This window comes from Trichosurus vulpecula, chromosome 7 (assembly GCF_011100635.1).
Source record: "Trichosurus vulpecula isolate mTriVul1 chromosome 7, mTriVul1.pri, whole genome shotgun sequence".
NCBI classification, from domain to species: Eukaryota; Metazoa; Chordata; class Mammalia; order Diprotodontia; family Phalangeridae; genus Trichosurus; species Trichosurus vulpecula.
This window is the reverse complement of record NC_050579.1, coordinates 55,847,416-55,867,514: the sequence shown is the minus strand read 5'-3', so window position 1 is coordinate 55,867,514 and position 20,099 is coordinate 55,847,416. Positions and strand designations below refer to the sequence as shown.

At 39.1% G+C, this 20,099-nt stretch overlaps 1 protein-coding gene across 2 annotated transcripts in view; it reads left to right on the top strand.

Annotated features, from left to right (window-relative positions):
• Positions 1-20,099, top strand: part of HIPK1 (homeodomain interacting protein kinase 1) — a 53,052-nt gene that overhangs the window by 6,129 nt on the left and 26,824 nt on the right. For both annotated transcript variants that reach the window (XM_036765780.1, XM_036765779.1), the window contains exons 2-3: positions 4,697-5,774; positions 12,779-12,902. In XM_036765780.1, coding sequence (XP_036621675.1) covers positions 4,699-5,774; positions 12,779-12,902 — 1,200 coding nt within the window. In that variant the 5' untranslated portion in view covers positions 4,697-4,698. The remainder of the gene's footprint in view (positions 1-4,696; positions 5,775-12,778; positions 12,903-20,099) is intronic.

Below are 20,099 nucleotides of genomic sequence, written 5' to 3'. Positions count from 1 at the left end.
ATGAAAATGTTGAATGTCTATGGAGAGCTCTGAGCTTCACCCCCCAGAAGTCCATCAATAGGCATTTATAGGGATCCACGATTCACTTCTTGTGAATACTCCTATGTAATTTAAGGATGTGTGGAGATGTCTCTGTGGTGTTTAGTAAAACGGTCGTTTTTTTTAGCGAAAAGAATTATAGTGGTTTTCTAAAACTTCTTTCTCCCCATAGTACATCTGTCTTTTCCTTACCTGGTTTATCACTGTAAATGCTCACTCTGGTTTATCCTTAGGTGCTAGTGGAATATTGAGTACATACAGACATGTTTACATATACATATATTATCAGCCAAGTGAATAGTAAGGAAACACCTTCCCCCTCCCCCCAGCTCCCAAATTTATCATAGATATTTCAGGTCACATCCTGCCAGTTTTGGTAAAGATGGCATTTTGAATGGAAACAGTAGAAACAGATTAACATATTTGTTTCTAACAAGATATAAACTGCTAAGGACTACATTATAACAAGATTTATTATAAAAGTTGCTTTGAATTTCACTCTTCCAGCTCAGGATTATTTGACTTCTTGATTCCTGTTTGTAAAGTAAAAATAATTATTACTGTCAAAAAATAAATCAGTTTGTGATTAGTGTTGTCTATGCTTGGGTGTTTGAGTGAGGAAGGGGCCCTGGCCATAGCATACATTCTTGAAAGCCACTTTATTGAAGGACCAGGATGAAAGTGGTACAGCATGGTCAGGAAGGGATGGCTTGCTTGTGATCTCTGGTGTTTAGAGAGATACTCTCATGCTTTTTCATACTTCTGCTTAATTGGTGGCAGTGAAACTCTTCTCAGCCTTTCTACAAACTCTAGTTTGTAATTGACTCTTTGAGAGAAACTTTGTTGTAGATCTTAATGTGTTGATAAAATGTTGGAAGGTGAATCTTGAGGTTTGAAATGAAGATACTCATTTCAGGAATCAGTTTTCCACAAGTAAGAGTTGTTTTTAGCATTTTCTATGCAAATTTAGCATTTTAAAATCTCTCTCTTTAGCTTTAGTGCCCATAACCTAAATTGGAGGGTTACCTTCCATGTGGAGTTGAGGGCCTTTATTTTTTTCCCCCAGCTGAGGGAGACTGGCATGTTTTTTAAGCCTGTCTCTGGAATCTGTTGGTCCTAGCAGAATTTGAGTGGTCTTAAAGGAATGCGATGATGCTTTTTTTCCTGGGCAGTTATGATTGTGTTTTTCTCTGTTCCACCCTACTATGCTTTTAATTCTAGATGACAGTGGGGGGAAGGGGAAACTCAACTCCAAAAGTGTAGAAGGTACAAGCACAAGGCGGTTCTGGTATTTTGATACTAAATAACTAAAGCATGTTGTTGCTGTTGTGAAAGCAAGTGAAACACTTCTAGTTGGAAATCTTGACAAGTTTACACAGAGATGTGGGGTCATCCACTGTTTGGAGTTACCTTTTACCAAAGCCTTCTGCAGTAGGATTACTAGTTCCTGCATTGTGGGTAGAATTATCAGTTTATTTCATTGAGAATTATTTTTATATACAAACTTAGAACTTTGGAAATATTTCCAAGAACATGAACTCACTGGCAATACTCAACATAGAGATTTTGTAACCCTTAAGTATCATCTTTTTTTCTTGGGTACAAGTCTTTTGGTGGTGTAAAGTTTACTAACCTATGGTTGCCATTTAAAAAAAAAGTATATTTACGCATTACTTGAATTAGCCTTCCTTTCAGGAAAGTTAATTTCAGTACTAGTATTTATAAATCCATCACTAGGTGTGTGACTGTGGGTAAGTTACTGTTAATCTTTCACAGCCTCAATTTCCTAATCTGTAAAATAGGGATGAAAATGTTTGTATTACTTATACCTTAGTATTGTTGTGAGGAACGTGCCTTTGTAAACCTTAAAGTGCTACAGACATGTGAATTGCTAGTTATGATGCTGACCGCATACCTAGGTATAGCTGTAAATTGGATACTTGTATTCATATTATTTAGGCATATGCTTACATATTTTTGAAAGCTTGGGGTTAGGTTTTGACTACATGAGCAGATCATCAAATATGAAGACAAGCCCATTTTGAAATCTCCCCCCATTTCATTGTTCAAAAACAGTTTGGCTTAGATAAGGAATGATCCTGTAAATGCTTTCAAAAGTACATTTTTTGCACGATTTAGTTGGTAGGCATGAAAAAAGATGACTCAAGTTATAAATAGTGGGAAAGCATTACAGTGAGTTTAGCTTTTTAGTATCATAAAAGTAATGACTGGCCAACCTGGGTTGCCTTTAAATAGGATGCTGTATAATTTGTTCAGTTACAGGCATGTCCTGTGAACTACGTAAAACCTTTTTCCCCCTTAAATTAAAAAAAAAAAAGTTTTAGAAACTGAAAGCTGAGGGTTGTTTGTCATTCCTGAAGCTTAGGCCTAATACAGATGGTTTTCAGTTGTATTCAGGCCCAGAGAAATGTACACAATTGCTTTCTGATGTTCTGTAACATCCTTTGTCATGCTTCCTTTCTGGTTGTTCTGTGACTAGTAAACTATTATATATATTAAAATGGAAACTTTTCTATAAACCTTAGACCTTTAAATACTTTTCTTTGGTTAATTGAATTGCAGAGATGCTTATTTTAGCCTCCACTAGCCTCCCAAGTACTATAGTTTCTGATCCAAGTCTGCATCTTGGGTGTTCAAGTAGTCACAAGTGTTGCTACAGGTCAAGGACAGGTTATCATTTTGCAGATTTATCAGTTTCTTTCCCCCTGAAGTATTTTGCTTACAATTCTTTTCCAGGGTACTAGTTTCCCTTAAACAAAAATGTTCTAGGACTTCCTGGGAATGTGTGTATTTAAACAGAAGCAGAAAAAGGAGGGTGTGAGGATGTTGTCACGCGCAGAGTAATGTCTCTTTGTCCTAGAGACTCAAGTCAATGTCCATTAAGCATCTGGGTGCTAAGGTTTGGGAATATATACACATACAAAATGACACTACTGCCCTCAGTGAGCTTATATTCTACTAAAGGAATTCATTTGATTCATAGATATGTATAAGCATGATGTATGCAGAGTAAATACACAGTGGTTTGTGGGGGGCAGTAGTTACTGGGGTGATTTGTTGTGGTTGAGTCATTTCAGTGATGTCTGACTCTTTGTGACTCCATTTGGGATCTTCTGACAAAGATACTGGAATGGTTTGCCAGTGTCTGCAGCCAGATTTGAACTTAGATCTCCCTGGCCCTGCACTCTATCTACTGTACCACCCAGCTGCCCACTGCGAGAATTAGGAGAGGCCTTTTGAGGGAGGACTTATGGAGCCTCCACGAGGTGGAGAGATGGAGGGAAAGCATCCTTCTAGGGTACAGCTTCAGAAGGTGGAAAGACTTTGTGGCAGGGATCAGCAAGTAGGCCAGTTTGGCTAAGAGTGTGTGAGAGGAGTGGCCTGTAGAGATAGGCTGGGACTAGAGCCTGAAGGGTTTTCAGTGCCAGCCTGGCAATGGGCAGCCACCGGAGGAGGAGGGACATGGGCAGAGCTACACTTTAGCAATGTCCATTTGTCAGCTATGTGAAGTGTGGATTAGCAAGGTGAATATACTGAATCAATCAGGAAACTAATACAGTAGTCAAGGTGAGAAGGAAGATGACATTTTATGAATTCATAGTGTTATAAGGTAGTGTTGTACACTCAAATAAAAATAAGGCCACTAAGCCATACTTTAGGGTCCCTAAGGGCTGCACATTGACTTAGCAAATCACACTTCAACATTACCTCTATTTTACTGTATTTTTATTTATTCTGATAAATATTTCCCAATTTTATTTTATTCTGGTTTGGACTGTACTGGTAGGTATTGCAGACCTGTTTCTGAAACCTCTGTTGTAAGGTACCTTAGAAAAACTTAATCCACTCTCCTATTACTAATCTCCTTATACAACTATTTGCATCTCCTTTATAGTGCTACTTGGTTACCTCAGCTCTTGCTATCTGATACACATACCATTTATCCATTCAGTAAATATTAAATGTCTGCTGTGTGTGTAGGACAAAGCTAGGTACTTGGGGACATAGAAAGTTTAGATTAAGTTCCTGTCCTCATAGAGCTTACTAACTAGTGAAGAGGGGATAAGATACAAGTACAGATAAGAATAATGTGTTCATTCAGAAATATTTGTTTTAGCATGTTTTGTGTGTGTGTGTGTGTGTGTGTGTGTGTAGGATGAATTGTCAGATATCTAGTTAGGTGAAGAACTTTGTCCTTCTATTGTAGGAAAAATATTTGCTGATAATATGTGTTCTAACCAAGCTTAGCCCTAAAGAAGAGGCAGGAGAAGCCACCTCTAACTCTTTGCAGAGGTAGAAGCACTAAGGGTGTAGAACGTTGTAATGTCAGACTTTGCCTGATGTGTTGGTTAGTTCTGCTGAACTTTTGGGTGGGGCTTTGGGGAAGGGAGATGCTTATATTGGGAAACGGGGAAATATAGATGTAAAAAGCAACAAGTATCACTAACATTTTATTTATAAAGAGAAAAAGAAAATAGATGCTTAAAAATCAGATCATAAAGGTGTGTTATTTCTACAGAGCAGAAAGATGTGTACTTTCAGATTTTTCTAAAAGAAAAGTTTGCTTCCATGCTAACTCAAAGTGTGCTCGTGGAGAACATTGCTAACACTTTTTCTGTCTCTCGGTTGTCTCTAGGTATGGCATCACAGCTGCAGGTGTTCTCCCCCCCATCAGTCTCGTCGAGTGCCTTCTGCAGTGCAAAGAAACTGAAAATAGAGCCTTCTGGCTGGGATGTTTCAGGACAGAGCAGCAACGAAAAGTATTATACCCACAGCAAGAACCTCTCAGCCACACAAGGGCAAGCCAGCTCCTCTCACCAGGTGACAAGTTTCAACCTCCCTTCTTACGACCAGAGCCTCCTCCTGCCAGCTCCCACAGTGGAGCACATCGTGGTCACAGCCGCTGACAGCACAGGCGGTGCTGCCACGACATCCTTCCAGAGCAGCCAGACCCTTACTCACAGAGGCAACGTTTCTTTGCTGGAGCCCTATCAAAAATGTGGATTGAAAAGAAAAAGTGAGGAGGTGGATAGCAACGGTAGCGTGCAGATCATAGAAGAACACCCCCCTCTCATGCTGCAGAACAGGACCGTGGTGGGTGCCGCTGCCACGACCACCACCGTGACCACCAAGAACAGCAGTTCCAGCGGAGAAGGGGATTACCAGCTGGTCCAGCATGAAATCCTTTGCTCCATGACCAACAGCTACGAGGTCCTAGAGTTCTTGGGCCGGGGGACATTTGGGCAGGTGGCCAAGTGCTGGAAGCGGAGTACCAAGGAAATTGTTGCGATAAAGATCTTGAAAAACCACCCTTCCTACGCCCGACAAGGGCAGATTGAAGTGAGCATTCTCTCCCGCCTGAGCAGTGAGAATGCTGATGAGTACAATTTTGTCCGTTCTTATGAGTGCTTCCAGCACAAGAATCACACCTGTCTTGTGTTTGAGATGCTGGAGCAGAACTTATATGATTTCCTAAAACAGAACAAGTTTAGTCCACTGCCGCTGAAGTACATCCGGCCAATCCTACAGCAGGTGGCCACCGCTCTGATGAAGCTCAAGAGCCTTGGCTTGATCCATGCTGACCTGAAACCAGAAAACATCATGCTGGTGGATCCTGTGCGCCAGCCGTACCGCGTGAAGGTCATTGACTTTGGCTCTGCCAGTCATGTGTCCAAAGCTGTGTGCTCCACCTACTTACAGTCACGGTACTACAGGCAAGTGTCTGTCCCCTTTTGAAGATCACCGTCTGACTGGATTAGAGAGCCACTCTTAAAACATACACTCCACAGAGTACTAGAATCATTTCCATCAGTACAACATGGGCCCATGGTGATAGGGTGTACCTCACAGAGAGGACATCTCCTACAGAAACTTGTTTCTGGACTTGCCTATTTTTTTAGGGTTAGTTGGGGGTTCTCCATGGTATCTTTTTTTAGCCACTTTTTCAGAAAAGAGTAAGGAACTCTTACTGTCCTGAGGCTTTGAGGGGTGTCACAAGCTGTGACACCACCATGATTCTTTCTCTAAGACCACTTTACTCCATGCTCATTCTTTTCTCCTTTAGTTTAAGATAGACTGTATTTATTATTGATGAGCTTGTGATCACAGACCTGTTTCTCTAAGCCTTTTAACTGGGAATACTAAATATTTTAGAGAAAACCCCCCCCATCAGCTTCATCCTTGGTAGCCATTGTCTCTGAATCACATTTAAGGTGATCTATTCCTTTTCTTTCACAAGATCATAGGATTGTAGATTTAGAGCTGACCTTCGATTTAGAGGAACCTCAGAGGTCCATCTAGTCCATGTGATTCTTTCTATTTTCCTTCTGATCACGGTCAGAAGATTTTAGCTGGCTTAGCCCTTAAACTGAGTGTCACATAATTTGTTCACTTATACTTATATTGATAAGTTAGTCAGTTATCCTAATTAATATAGAATACCATAGTTATTGAAAGACAACTTTACCTTTAGCAAAAACATAGTTATTACCACTAGTATTGAGAAACATAGAATTAAAGAAAAATCCAACTATTTAAATAGGTAGAACAAAGCCCTTGACCTTGATAAAAATTCTTGACTGCCTTTTGCTCACTTAAGGGCTTTTATTTCCTGGATAGTAATACATACCAGAATTATTTGCTACTACTCTCTTGGATCCCTCTCCCACTGCCCCCTCCCTCCCCCCAGGCTCTCTCCTGTTATATTAACTCTAGAATGAAGTGGGGAAAGGAATTAGGAGAGCTTCTAGGGTTTGGTCACCTGCTGCCCCAGGTAGCCTACCCTAGCCTTTCAGATTTTGATCCTCGTTTATTAAAAAAAAATTAGTAACTTACCCAGGGTTACACATCAGTTCTAGGAAAAATTAACTTGACTTTAGTTTTCTTTAGCTGTTCCCCCATCACAGATTACATGTATTTTGAAGGGCCAACTGCCTAGCTATTTGCCTATGGAGATAATGGGAAAATATTCCATAATAAAGGAGTGAGTGCTTTTTAGCTTTTCTTTCCCTCTCTGATCTTTTTCCTTCTCTGTGCCCCCACTTCCACACTTTCTCTCATGTTGAGCAGTAGCTCTTTACCCTAGGTTGGACACAATACATTCCACTTTTAGAACTTGGCGTTTATTAGCAATTGCTGATAATTTCAGAGATGAAGTTACTGAAATCTCAGTCAGAGAGTATATGTAGAATTACTTACAGAAAACATTTTCATGGATTTTCATTTCAAAATGGGTAGTCTCTGAAGGGAGGATTGTCCTGGTTTAACGGTTAGCTAGAATTCAGTGGTGTGTAGAGAGCTGATAACTATGATCTCCTCTCCTGCCCTTTTATATGGAGTTGTCACTTGAGTAATTTTGAGCCTGAATATACCCTGAGGTGATGAAGCTGGATTTATTGATTTCCTTTTTCTAGAAAAGGACATAGGATTTTCAAATGCTTTGAATCCATTCCCTGATAATTCTTCAACAAAGCTCTTTAACCGCCCACAATACTTGGCCCCTCAACTATAGCTATGAAATCTTAACCCAAACTAAGCAAGGGTCTCACCCAGAAATAGAGGCACATTCTGTGTAGTTTCTGAGGCTTATGATTCAGGACTTTTTGAATTTGACATTATCTGTGCTCCTCCTCTCTGGTAGCAGCAGGACTGAGGTTTTCTAGCTTTATCACTGGCTTTTATCCACAATGGGGGGCTTAAGCTCCTTTCATGCTGCTTTGCCCTCTTTTTTTTTTTTTTAAATGCATCAAACATTTGCCTCTTTTAAGAAACAGGGAAATCTTTCTGGTCACTGAGACATCAAAACTTCAAAGCTAATCTTTCATCTTCTTTATTTTAAAATATTTCATGATGATACTACATACCCGAATGTTAGCATCTATTGCACCTTTTTTTTTTTGCCAGTCTTTTTGTGATAGATAGCGTGAACCTGCTCAGACAGTGGATAGAACTAAAGTCAATGAGCTTTGTGCTTGGCCCACATAAATGGTGACTTGCTTCAGACAGATTGCTGTCTTTGAGTCTTGAGTTCTTAGGGACAAAGGTTTTGCTCTAATGTGTGAACTTTGTATAACTAGCATCACTGATTTCCATGCGAGTGGTTTTCTATTCTTCAGCCGACCAGCTGGCACATATTTCCAGTTGAGATTCCATTATTTGATATGTAGTAGTAGGACAGAATCTAGTAAAGAAAAGCACTTCCCCCACTATTTTATCATTTAAAGAAAAACCAACAAAAATCTTCAACTAGTTACAGTATATAGTGAAACTGTATACATTCTAACTTTATTCATGGCTGTAAAAAGTCAGTTTTGATGTAACATCTGATCTGGTGACTGGACTTAACGCCTTTGAGATGAGAAAGGAAAACAGGAGCTGTGAAAAGGATGATTTGTGTTAAATGGTCCTGTTGTCAAAGCTTTCTAAACTCTACTGTCTGGACCTCAGTGAAAATAAGTTTTAGTGCCTTGGGGAGTTTTTCAATTTAAAGCAAGTTTGAAGTTGAGAAATCACAAGGGAGGAACTTCTCTTCCCACTGCTGGCTTCAGTAATTAGACCCTTTTCAGTGTTCTGTCCAAAGTGGGTTGTATCTTCAAAGGTGCAAAAAAAAATTAAGACCTACCTAGACCATGGGATTTTTTTCATTGACAGCAGTTAAAACTATCTCTCTGTCCAAATGCGTCTAGAAGCAGTGAACACCTGGCAAGTCACACTTCCCAGGTATTGTTCATTTTGTAGATTTTTGAGAGATTGAGAGGTTATATGGGGTAGGTTTAGTGAAAGAAGACACAATAATGAAAAAAATTGTCTAAGAAATATAAGCTGAATGCAGGGGTTGGTGGTCATATTCTTGTTCCTCCATGAATTCTTCTAGGGTTGTTTTCTGTTCTACATAAAGGGAAATAGTTTGTCTTTCTTATTTTTTATATATGTGTGAGTTGAACATTTCTAGACTATCAGTATAAGGAGAAGGATATAGTCAGCTGACCAAACCTCCTTTTTTGAGCTACCTTGTGTTTTCTCTTGTTTATTGCCTTTGATTTTACCGTGGGGCTGCTGTTCTGAGGGAACATGTATAGATTTTTCCAGCTACTTTTGCTGCTTCAGAAACAGAAGGAAGCTAAATGGTGGGAAAATCGCATCTTCTCTAACTAATATTTTTTCATTTTTATTGGAAGGGGGCAGACTGAGTATTTTCCTTCAATGACCAAAACTTGGAGACTGAGAAACATAAAAAGTATGTTTATTACCTGTTCAAAATGAGTCATTGGATGGCCAGGCCACTTCCTGTAACTCTATCTTTTGGGGATTTAACATGTCTTTCTTGTAAGGCGGGGGTGGCAGAATTAGTCAGCCCCTCCTCTGTGGATGACTGACAGTGTTCTAAGCCGAAATCTTGGTTTTGACAGAGAGCCATATTTGAGCTCTACCCGCCAATTGGTTTTAGCCCTGCCCTGAGCTTGGAGATGATTGCTTCTGCTGGATGAAAGTTGGAAATTTCATGTCCCTTGCCTGTGCAGGGCTTTTATGTTGTTTCTGGACTTGTTAGCTTTCTAGTTGATGAGAGAGCTCCTATCACCGCTGTGTTGGAAAAACACATGCCATTGGTATTTCATTAGACTGAAATTCCATCAGTTCTGTGCAGTTACAACCACCTGCAACAGAAATGGTGCCCGGAGCTGGGCCTCTGCCCACAATTCAAGTATTTGAGCTTTGAAGATTGCTTCTTTGATTAATAATTCCACAATCCAAGTCAAATAGTCCTATAAGAGGTGGCGACAAGCCACAGCCATTAGCTGTTGAAAGTCAGGAGCTGTCCGTAAGCTTCCAGCTTGCTGAACTGTACAGGACCAGTGAGACTAATGGAATCCAGGAAACCTTGTTTCTCAAGGACTCTGACTTTTAGTTTTGGGAAGAGGAAGTGCTGTGATGGCTTGTCAAGAACATTGCTTTGGGAGTTATGGGGCCTGATTACTTGCTAGCCAGGTATTCTTGGGGATTTATCCTCTCATCTTCCATCTCTTTATCTGTAAAAATGGTGGGGATGATACTTGTACTACTTGTGCGAGTAATTGCGAGGATCAAAGGAGATTAAATATGGTTTGTAAACTCTCTAGTACTTGAGGAGTGGGTTAGGAAACATTGTGGTGTAGGGTGTAGTGAAAAGAACACCTGACCTGCCTTTCACAAACTATGTAGGCAAATTAACCTCTCAGCCTCAGTTTGCTCATTTATAAAATGGAAGCAATACTTACAACTTTGTACCTTGTGACATCATCATAAGGAAAGTTTTTAAAGTGCCATAAAATGTTAATTATTTTTATTTGGACTACCACTCAGTAAACCCTTAAAATACATTTAGCCTTTCCAGTTATGGGGGAAAAAAACTCTTGTGACAAATGAAAACAACTAAAGCAAAGCATCATATGCCAGAAGATGGCATTTGCCAGTATTTGTTGTAGGCTTCCCTAGTAGCCCCCACCTTTCTGCTATGAGGAGGGGGATATGTTTGAGTTTTCTTTTCTTTAGGGCTTTCATGGTGAAAGCCTCTTTAAAAATTATATACTATTCTGAGAGGTTAATATTGCCTCCAAAATGAGCTTTTCTGAAGCCTAGGTATTGCTGGAATATAATAGGAAAGTTTCCTTCCTGGAAAGCTCTGTACTTGGAACAAATAGAGGAAATCCTTGGGACAAGATGTATTCCAATTTTTTTTAATTGCTTAGGTTGTATATTAAAACCAACTTGTATTTCTGGGATTGTAACTCCTTAACTGAATGTAAGATCCTGTTTCCTCTGAGTAGTTGAGGAGCTTAGTTGGGGTAATTACTCTTGAAGATTTTAAGATGGAAGGAACTTGAGACTCTGCAGATGGGCCAGTCTGGTCTGAAGATATCTGAGTTTTGTGCTGTTTGTTCCTGGGGTTGGTTGTGAAAGCTTGGTCTTTCTTCAACCAACCAGGGCATTCCTAACTTTAACTAGTCCTCAATATTCCTCTTTCTTTCCCAGTATTTCTTGGATGAAGTGATTTTCCTTCTGGGATTTCTTAATTCCAGCTTGTTTTACTTGCATGACAGATGACTGCTATTTTTCTTCTGCAAAGGGATCAGTAGAGAACATAATAGGACACATGTTGTGGGCTTCAGCTTTCTGTTACGTCCTGTGGAGTTTATTGTTAGCATAAAACATTAATTCATTTTGGAAATTGAAAACTGAGAGACCTTTTGCTAAGGTGAAAGCTGAAGGCTGCCCAGTAGAAAGGGTTGATTGTACCTACATTTTTTTTTTTAAAAAGGGTGACTAATGGAAATTTCATATTATCATGGGCTTTTCTGAATGATCTTTAAAGGGGTAAAGATAGTCTCTTGGTGAAAACTGGTATTCATGATATCTTGGTGTGATACAGTAAGTTAAACAAGAGAAATTAGCCACAAGTAACTTTCTGAATGTCCTAGCACTTGACACTGAACCTAATATAGGACACACAAAAGTTAAAGGTCAAGCCTTGGTTTCCTTGGATCTTTTAAAAGCACAGTTAGCATGTGAGTAGAGATGCAATTATAGGTTGAAAGAAGGACATTTGGGAGGGGGCGGATCTCTTTACTTCATTTCTTCTTCTCTGCCTGAGTTAGCTTATATATACCTTTAATATTTTTTGTTTTGGTGATATTAGAATTGGTCAAGAAATTTTGGAATGTCATATTCTCAGTTCTCTTGTACAGACATGACTGAAATCAGCAAGCACATTTTATTTGTTAAAAGTCTATTGAGTTGGGGCAGCTAGGTGGGGCAGTGAATAGAGCACCGGCCCTGGAGTCAGGAGGACCTGAGTTCAAATGTGACCTCAGACACTTGACACACTTACTAGCTGTGTGACCTTGGGCAAGTCACTTAACCCCAATTGCCCTGCCCCCCCTCCAAAAAACAAAAACAAAAAAAAGTCTATTGAGTACAAGAGACTTTTTTTTTAAGCTTTCGTTAAAATTTTTTTTTCCTAAATTCTCTCCCTACCTTCCCTCCTGCCCGCCCGCCCCCACGCCCCGTCAGTCCCTTCCTGGGATATCAGGCAATTAGATTTACTTTTTACATGTACATTCATGCAAAACATATTTCCCTATTAGCCATGTGTGTAAGGGACTTTCTAGATATTTTGAAAATTTAGCATTACTCCATAGAACTCCAAGCTCGTTTACTTTCGAACTTACTTCTTGATTATGCTCTCCTTCCAAGCACTTTGGTTTAGTGTTCCCTTAGAAAAGTTTTTCACATTTCAGTAGTGGTAGCTTTATACAGAAGAGCCAACAGTCTTCCATAGGTCATCCTGGTGTAGTGGAGAGGGCCCAAGTTCATCCCTGGACACTTACTAACCCTGTGACTGTGGCCACACTAGTCTGTCTGTGCCTCTGTTCTCTCATCTGAAAAATGTGGGGTTTGGACTCAGTGGCTTCCTGTTCTAAACCTATGGTCCTGTGATAAATCCTTTTACTCTAGACTTAGCTTCATTTTGGTGATGAAGCAAAGAGAACCAATTTATTCACTTAGTATGTTCATGAGAGGAGAAAAGTACAGAACCCTTTGGTTCATATATCAGAGGTAAATTTCAGTTTCATTAGCAAAATATGCTTCACTTTCTATTCAAAAGCAGGACTCACTTGACATTTTAGTTTGATGTGTTAATTGCTCATAATACATCTTTTGGTCTGATGTTTTTGTTTTGTAGAGCTCCTGAAATCATTCTTGGACTGCCATTTTGTGAGGCTATTGATATGTGGTCCTTGGGCTGTGTGATAGCTGAGCTGTTCCTGGGGTGGCCTCTCTATCCTGGTGCTTCAGAATATGATCAGGTAAGAATTGGATCTGGCCAGGAACAGGTCAGACAAGTTGTTTCTGGTGGAGTGGTTAGATATTAGGGGAAAGAGAGTTGTGGTAAAAGTCACATCCCAGCGTAAATTTGTGGATTTTAGAAAAAGAATAATGACATGTTTTAACGCGTTCCCTCTAACATCTGTTCCTGAAGACTGCAATAATTTATGGTCTTTGACAGCATTGCCAGAAAATGATGGAGGAGGCAATCCTGTGATATTTTGTTTTATAATGATTGCATCTTCTTTTCGCCCTCTTTCAAATGATTAGTCATGGATAGATGGATTCAGAGACTTAGCTTTTCAGGGTACTATTTTGTCTTGTGAATCAAGGCACAAAAGAAAGATACAGATGAAAAATTTGAATTTTCATTATGGAGTTCCATGAGCTTCACAGTGGAGTTTGAATGAACCTGAACTTTGTGAAAATAGTTACCTCTTGTTTAGAGGTGATGCACTAGAATAAAATACTCTTAAAACTGAAATGTGTTTACAGTGCCCCTGTGGAAGAGAATTTATGAAGGAAATGATCTATGATGAAAACTGTACTTAAATGTTTTCTCATCTATAAAAGTCTAGACTAGATAATCTTGAAAGTCCCTTTCCCTTTCCTGCCCTTTTGCTGTGCTAACATATTATGAGTGTGATTCTGATGGTTAAGAGAGAAATTGGCAACAGTGGAAGAGCTGTCTTGCAATTTCCTATGTTGTCAAGCTATTTTGAAAGTGGGCCTTGAGTTTGAGAAATTGGGGAGGGGGTGTAGGATTGGGTTATGGAAATTACTCTCAAATGATTGCTTCTTGACTCCCCCCTCATACCCCACCTCCCCCAATTAAATGGTTCTGTGGTACAGAGTCATTAAAAGAAAAAAAAGATGAGCTTATGTTTATTTCCTGTTCATATGAGTTCAGTGATACTGTTGTGCATTAGAGGAAAGATGACATTTGTTGCTAGAAGTTGCCTTTTGGGTCAGGGCTATAAGTGAAGCATAGGTTTCTTATAAATGCTCATATTTTTATAATTTGTGTAATTCCATTCAGTCCGTCTTGTGAGGGTTAACCCAGTAGCAGTGTTGTTCTCTGTTTTGTACTGGAGATTGGCCATAACTGTTTAACCAGCTCATTAGCTAGATCCACGCCCATCATCTGTCTGCTACCAGTCTCCTCTCTCCCAGTGAAAAATTGCTATTGCACCTTTTCCTGGGAAGCTGAGCCTTACAAAGAATAAATTGAAAGTATAGATGGGCGGTTTTGATGTTTATGGGGAAAAAAAAGATATGATAGTTCTGAGAATCTTATCACTGTTTGGGTGTGGTGCTGGAGAGGGTGAGACTGACTGGAAGTGGTAGATTCTGGAAGGTGGTTTTTCCAGGGCTCAGTCATGAGAAAGTTGCAGTTGTGGGGAAGCATTAGAGGCCTTGTGTTCTGTGACTCAGGTACAATTGTACAGAAACATTGTTGCTGTCATTAATACCAAGTGTTTCTCTGTGATTTCTTCTTCGGCAGCTGTATGAGAGCATCTTGGTAGTTGTGAAGAATAGACTGGTAGTTTCCTACTCTTTTATCACAAAGAACTATTTAAATTTTGAAGCACAAAACAATACTGAATAATTATCATAGCTGACATGTATATGGTGCTTTTCATATTTGATCTCATTTGATGACATTCCTTCTGTGGGCATTTTCACTGCCTGACCAACATGCCTGGAGCGTTATCCTGGCATCTCTGGGTTCCTTTAAGTCTCAGCTAAAGTTAAACCTTCTGCAAGGAACCCTTCCCAGCCCTCCTTAACCTGAGTGAACACCTGCCTTCAGATATCGCTTCCAGTTTATCCTGAATATAGCTTGTTTGCACATCAGACTGTGAGGGTCTTGAGAACTGTGGCTTTATTTTGCCTTTCTTTGTGCCCTCATTGCCTGGCATACAGTAGGCACCTAATAAATGCTTGTTGACTTGACTTGGTCCTCAGCAACTTTGTGGGACTAGATAATAGTCTTAACTCCATCTTACAGATGAAGAACTGAGTCCCAGAAAAGTTGAGGGGCTTGCCCAGGGGCTACATTGAGAGTATCTGAGCCCAAGTATTAAGTAGTGAGTACTTGAACCCAAGTCAAGCCCTCTCTTCACACTAAGCCATGAAGCTTTTTCCATGTCTCATGGGGTATTTTATTTGAATAGTTTTCAAAATTACCTAGTATCATTCCAATTTTGAAGAATGTACTGCTGATGTCTAAAATTGGCCTTTGGTTTTACTGCCTTTGTATTCTTGATTTTTATTTATTTTTTTGAATATATTCATACTTTAATAATATAGTTGGAAGCAGAACAGTTCTTTTTTGAAGTGAACATTACTGTTTTGGAGCTTAAACAAAATTTATACCAAGTATTTATTTCTCATCTTTGAACTCAGCATTGTTTTTTTAGGGAGGGGGCTGGGAGTGGGGAGGAGAGATAAAGAAGGAAAAACATAGTCTCTGACCTGAAGGCAGTTGTATGTTAACTGGATTTAGAAGGTGATGTGGAGGTGCATGTATTGGTGTAGTGACAAAAGCGCTGGATTTTGTAGTTCTCACACATGGGTTTGAATTCTAGTAGTGCTACTTGTTAGTTGTGGGAAGTAACATGGGGCAAGTCCCTTCACCTCTCTGAAGCTCATGCCCCTGCCTAGAAAGTGGTGATGAAGAGGTGGGAGTTATGCTGAATGATTTCTAAGCTCCTTCCCATTTTTTACATTGATCCTTTTGCTGTAGAAGCAATTAGGAAACAATGTATAAACACGAATTCACTTGAGTGGTACAGATGAGTGCAATTCAGAGAAGGGGGAGATACATTAGTGAGAGCTGGGAGTTATTAGGGGAGAATTCATGGAGAAAATGGGTCTTGAGGAAAGCCAAGGTTTCCCTGACCTTCAGATACTTGTATCAAAGCTAACTGGGAAAGCCATGAAAATCTCTTCCAGGGGATACTTTGTAATTCACTTACTGAGGGTTTTTTCCCCTCATGTTTTTTAAACTTGTATCAAAAGAGAGTTCATAGATGGTGGAGAGAAGCCAGGAAGTTGCCTGAGCTCTCCCCAGCTTCCCTCAGAAACATTAAATAATATTTCTGAATGGATTCTGGAGGGGCAGAATCCACAAAAAGACAGAGCGAAACAATTTTCTAGCTTAAAATAACGTAGAGCTATGGGAAAGGTCTTCTTCACTTGAGTAAAAGGGGAGCATAGCCCAGTGCAGACAGTGTCTGGGCAAGTCAGTGGAAGTCTCTTAGCCACAGCACAGATCAGCAACTGAGGCCCCTTGATGGTGGCTTAACAGGCTAGTGGCACAGCAGGCCAGCTGTGAGGTCTCCAGCTCCAGGGCAGAAGGCACATTGCCAGCCCCAGAACCTGAGCACAACAGGTGTGACTAGGTCAGGGCCCAGTACGGTGTGCAAGCTGCAACATCAGAGGCTCTGGTGCAGAAAGCTAGTGACCAGGCCCCTGGTCCCCAGCACAAGAAGCATGAGACAGTGCTCTCTGTGCCCTAGAAGCTGAGTTCAACTTTTAAAAATGAGCAAAAAACCCCCAAAGAGCCCTGACCGTAGAAAGCTACTATGGAGCCAGGAAAGGTTAAAATACTAACTCAGAAGAGGAAAATAGTGTCAAAATGCCTACATGTGAAGCCTGAAAGGGGAAAATGAATTGGTCTCAAGCCCAAAAAGTCCTTTTGGAAGAACTCAAAAAGGATTTTAAAAATCAAGAGAGGTAAAAGAAAAATTGGGAAAAGAAATGAGAGTTATGCAGGAGAATTATGAAAAAAGAGTCAACAGTTGAAGAAAACAACTCCATAAAACATAGAATTGGCCAAATGGGAAAAAAACCTAGTGAGGAAAACAACTCCTTAAAAAGTAGAATTGGCCAAATGGAAAAGGAGGTAGAAAAGGTAACTGAAGAAAATAATTCCTTAAAAATTAGAATTGGGCAAGTGGAAGCTAATGACCCTATGAGACATCAAGAATCAGTCAAACAAAATGAAAATAATGAAAAAAATAGAATGTAGGACACTGTATTGGAAAAACAACTGACCTGGAAAATAGATCCAGGAGAGATAATTTAAGGCTTATTGGACTGTCTGAAAGCCATGATCAAAAAAGACAGCATCTTTCAAGAGATTATCAAGAAAACTTGCACTGGTATCTTAGAACCAGAGGATAAAATAGTCATTGAAAGAATCCACCAATCTCCACCTTAAAGAGATCCCAAAATGAAAACTCCAAGGAATATTGTAGTCACATTCCAGAATTAGGTCAAGGAGAAAATACTTCAGGCAGCTAGAAAGAAACAAATAAAATATCAAGAAGCCACAGTCAGGATTACACAGGACTTAGCAGCTTCTACATTAAAGGATCAGAGGGCTTGGAATAAGATATTCTGGAAGGCAAAGGAGTTTAGGCTATAACCAAGAATCAACTACTCAGCAAAATTAAACATAATCTTTCAGGGGAAAAAATGGAAATTCAGTGAAATAGGGAACTTTTAAACATTCCTGATGAAAAGACTAGAGCTTAACATTAAGAAAATTTTATCTTCAAATACAAAAGTCAAGGGAAGCATAGAAAGGTAAAATGGAAAGAAAAAAAAACATTATTCAAAAAGATTAAACTGTTTACATCCCTACACAGGAAGATGATACTTGTAACTCTTGAGAACTGTATCTCTATTAGGGCAGTTAGAAGGGGTATATATAGACAGAGGGTGTGGATATAAATTGTCTTTAATATGATAATATAAAAAAAATTAAGGGATAAAAAAGGATTGTACTGGGAGAAGAGAAAGGGGAGAGGCAGAATAAGGTAAATTACATCACATGAAGAGGTACAAAAGACCTATTACAGTAGAGGGAAAGAAGGGAGGGGGTGAGCATTATTTGAACCTTTTTCTCATCGAATTTGACTCAAAGAAGGAATAACATACACACATAGTTGGGGATAGAAATTTATCTTACCCTATAGGGAAGTAGGAGGGGAAAGGGGAAAGAAAAGGGAAGGGGGAGATGCTGATAGGAGGGAGGGCAGATTGTGGGAGGTGGTTGTCAGAAGCAAAATACTGGTGAGAAGGGACAGGGTGAAAAGAGAGAGAAGAGTATGAAGAGGGGAAAGTAACTATGATTGTGAATGGAATAAACTCCCCCATAAAACAAGTGGATTAAAAACCAGAACCCTACAATATATTGTTACTGTATTGTTTACAATAGAAACACGTTTGAAGCAAGGAGATGCACACAGAGTAAAGGTAAAGGGCCAGAGTAGAATATATTATGCTTCAGCTGAAGTAAAAAAAAAAAAAAAAAGCAGGGGTAGCAATCCTGGTCTCAGACAAAGCAAAAGCAAAAATAGATCTAATTAAAAGAGATAAGGAAGGAAACTACATCTTGCTAAAAGACAATGAAGTAATATCAGTACTAAACATGCACCAAGTGGTATAGCAACCATATTCTTAAAGGGAGAAGTTAAGTGAGTTACAATAAGAAATAAGTAATACAGTAAGAAATAAATAAGCTACAGTAAGAAATAGCAAGCCTCAGTCACTCCCTCTCAGAACTGTATAACTCTAACCACAAAACAAACAATAAATAACTTAAGGAGGTGAATAGAATTTAGAAAAGTTAGATATGGCACCTTACACACAAATTGACCATGTATTAAGTCATAAAACCCTCACAATCAAATGCAGAAAGGCAAAATATTAAATGCATCCTTTTCAGATCATGAGGCAAAAAAATTACATGTAATAGCCATGAAAGGTAGACTAAAAATTAATTAGAAACTAAATAATCTAATCCTAAAGAATGAGTGGGTCAAACAACAAACCATAGAAAAAATAACTTCATCAAAGGGAGTGACAACAATGAGACAATATACCAAAACTTAAGGGATACAGCCAAAGCAGTTCTTAGGGGAAATTTTATATCTCTAAATGCTTACATCAATAAAATAGAGAAAGATTTGATCAGTGAATTGGGCATACAACTAAAAAAAGCTAGAAAAAGACAAATTAAAAATCTTAATTAAATACCAAATTAGAAATTCTGAAAATCAAAGGAGAGATTAATAAAGTTGAAAATAAGAAAACTATTGAACTAATAAAACCAAGAGCTAGTTTTATGAAAAATCTGATAAAATCAATAAACCTTTGGTTAATTTGATTTAAAAAAAGAAAAGAAAACCCAGTTGTCAGTGTCAAAAATGAAAAGGATGAATTCACCACCAGTGAAGAGGAAATTAAAGCAATAATTAGGAGTGATTTTGCTCAATAGTATGCCAATAAATCTGACAATCTAAGTGAAATGGATGAATATGTATAAAAACATAAATTGCCCAGATTAACAGAAGAGGAAAAAAAATACTTAAATATCCTCCTTTTAGAAAAAGAAATTGAACAAGCCATCAACAAACTCCCTAAGGAAACATCTCAAGGGCCAGATGGATTTACAGGAGAATTCTACCAAATATTTAAAGAACCATTAATTCCAATACTGTATAAACTGTTTGGAAAAATAGGTGAAAGAGTCCTGCCAAATTCCTTTTAAGATACAAATATGGTGCTTATATATTTTTTTAAATCATTATTTAATATTTTTAGTTTTCAGCATTAATTTTTACAAGAGTTTGAATTACAAATTTTCTGCCCATTTCTACCCTCCCCTCCACTCCAAGATGGCATATATTCTGATTGTCCCATTCCCCAGTCAGCCCTCCCTTCTGTCACCCCACTCCACCCCCCCCCCCATCCCCTTTTCCCTTACTTTCTTGTGGGGCAAGATAGATTTCTATGCCCCATTGCCTGTATATTTTATTTCCTAGTTGCATGCAAAAACTTTTTTTTTTGAACATCTGCTTTTAAAACTTTGAGTTCCAAATTCTCTCCCCTCTCCCCTCCCCACCCACCGTCCCTAAGAAGGCAAGCAATTCAACATAGGCCACAGGTGTATCATTATGCAAAACCCTTCCACAATACTCATGTTGTGAAAGACTAACTGTATTTTGCTCCTTCCTATCCTATCCCCCTTTATCCAATTTTCTCCCTTGATCCTGTCTCTTTTCAAAAGTGCTTGCTTTTGATTACCTCCTCTCCCTATCTGCCCTCCCTTCTATCGTCCCCCATTTTTGATCTCCTTCCTCCTTCTTTCCTGTGGAGTAAGA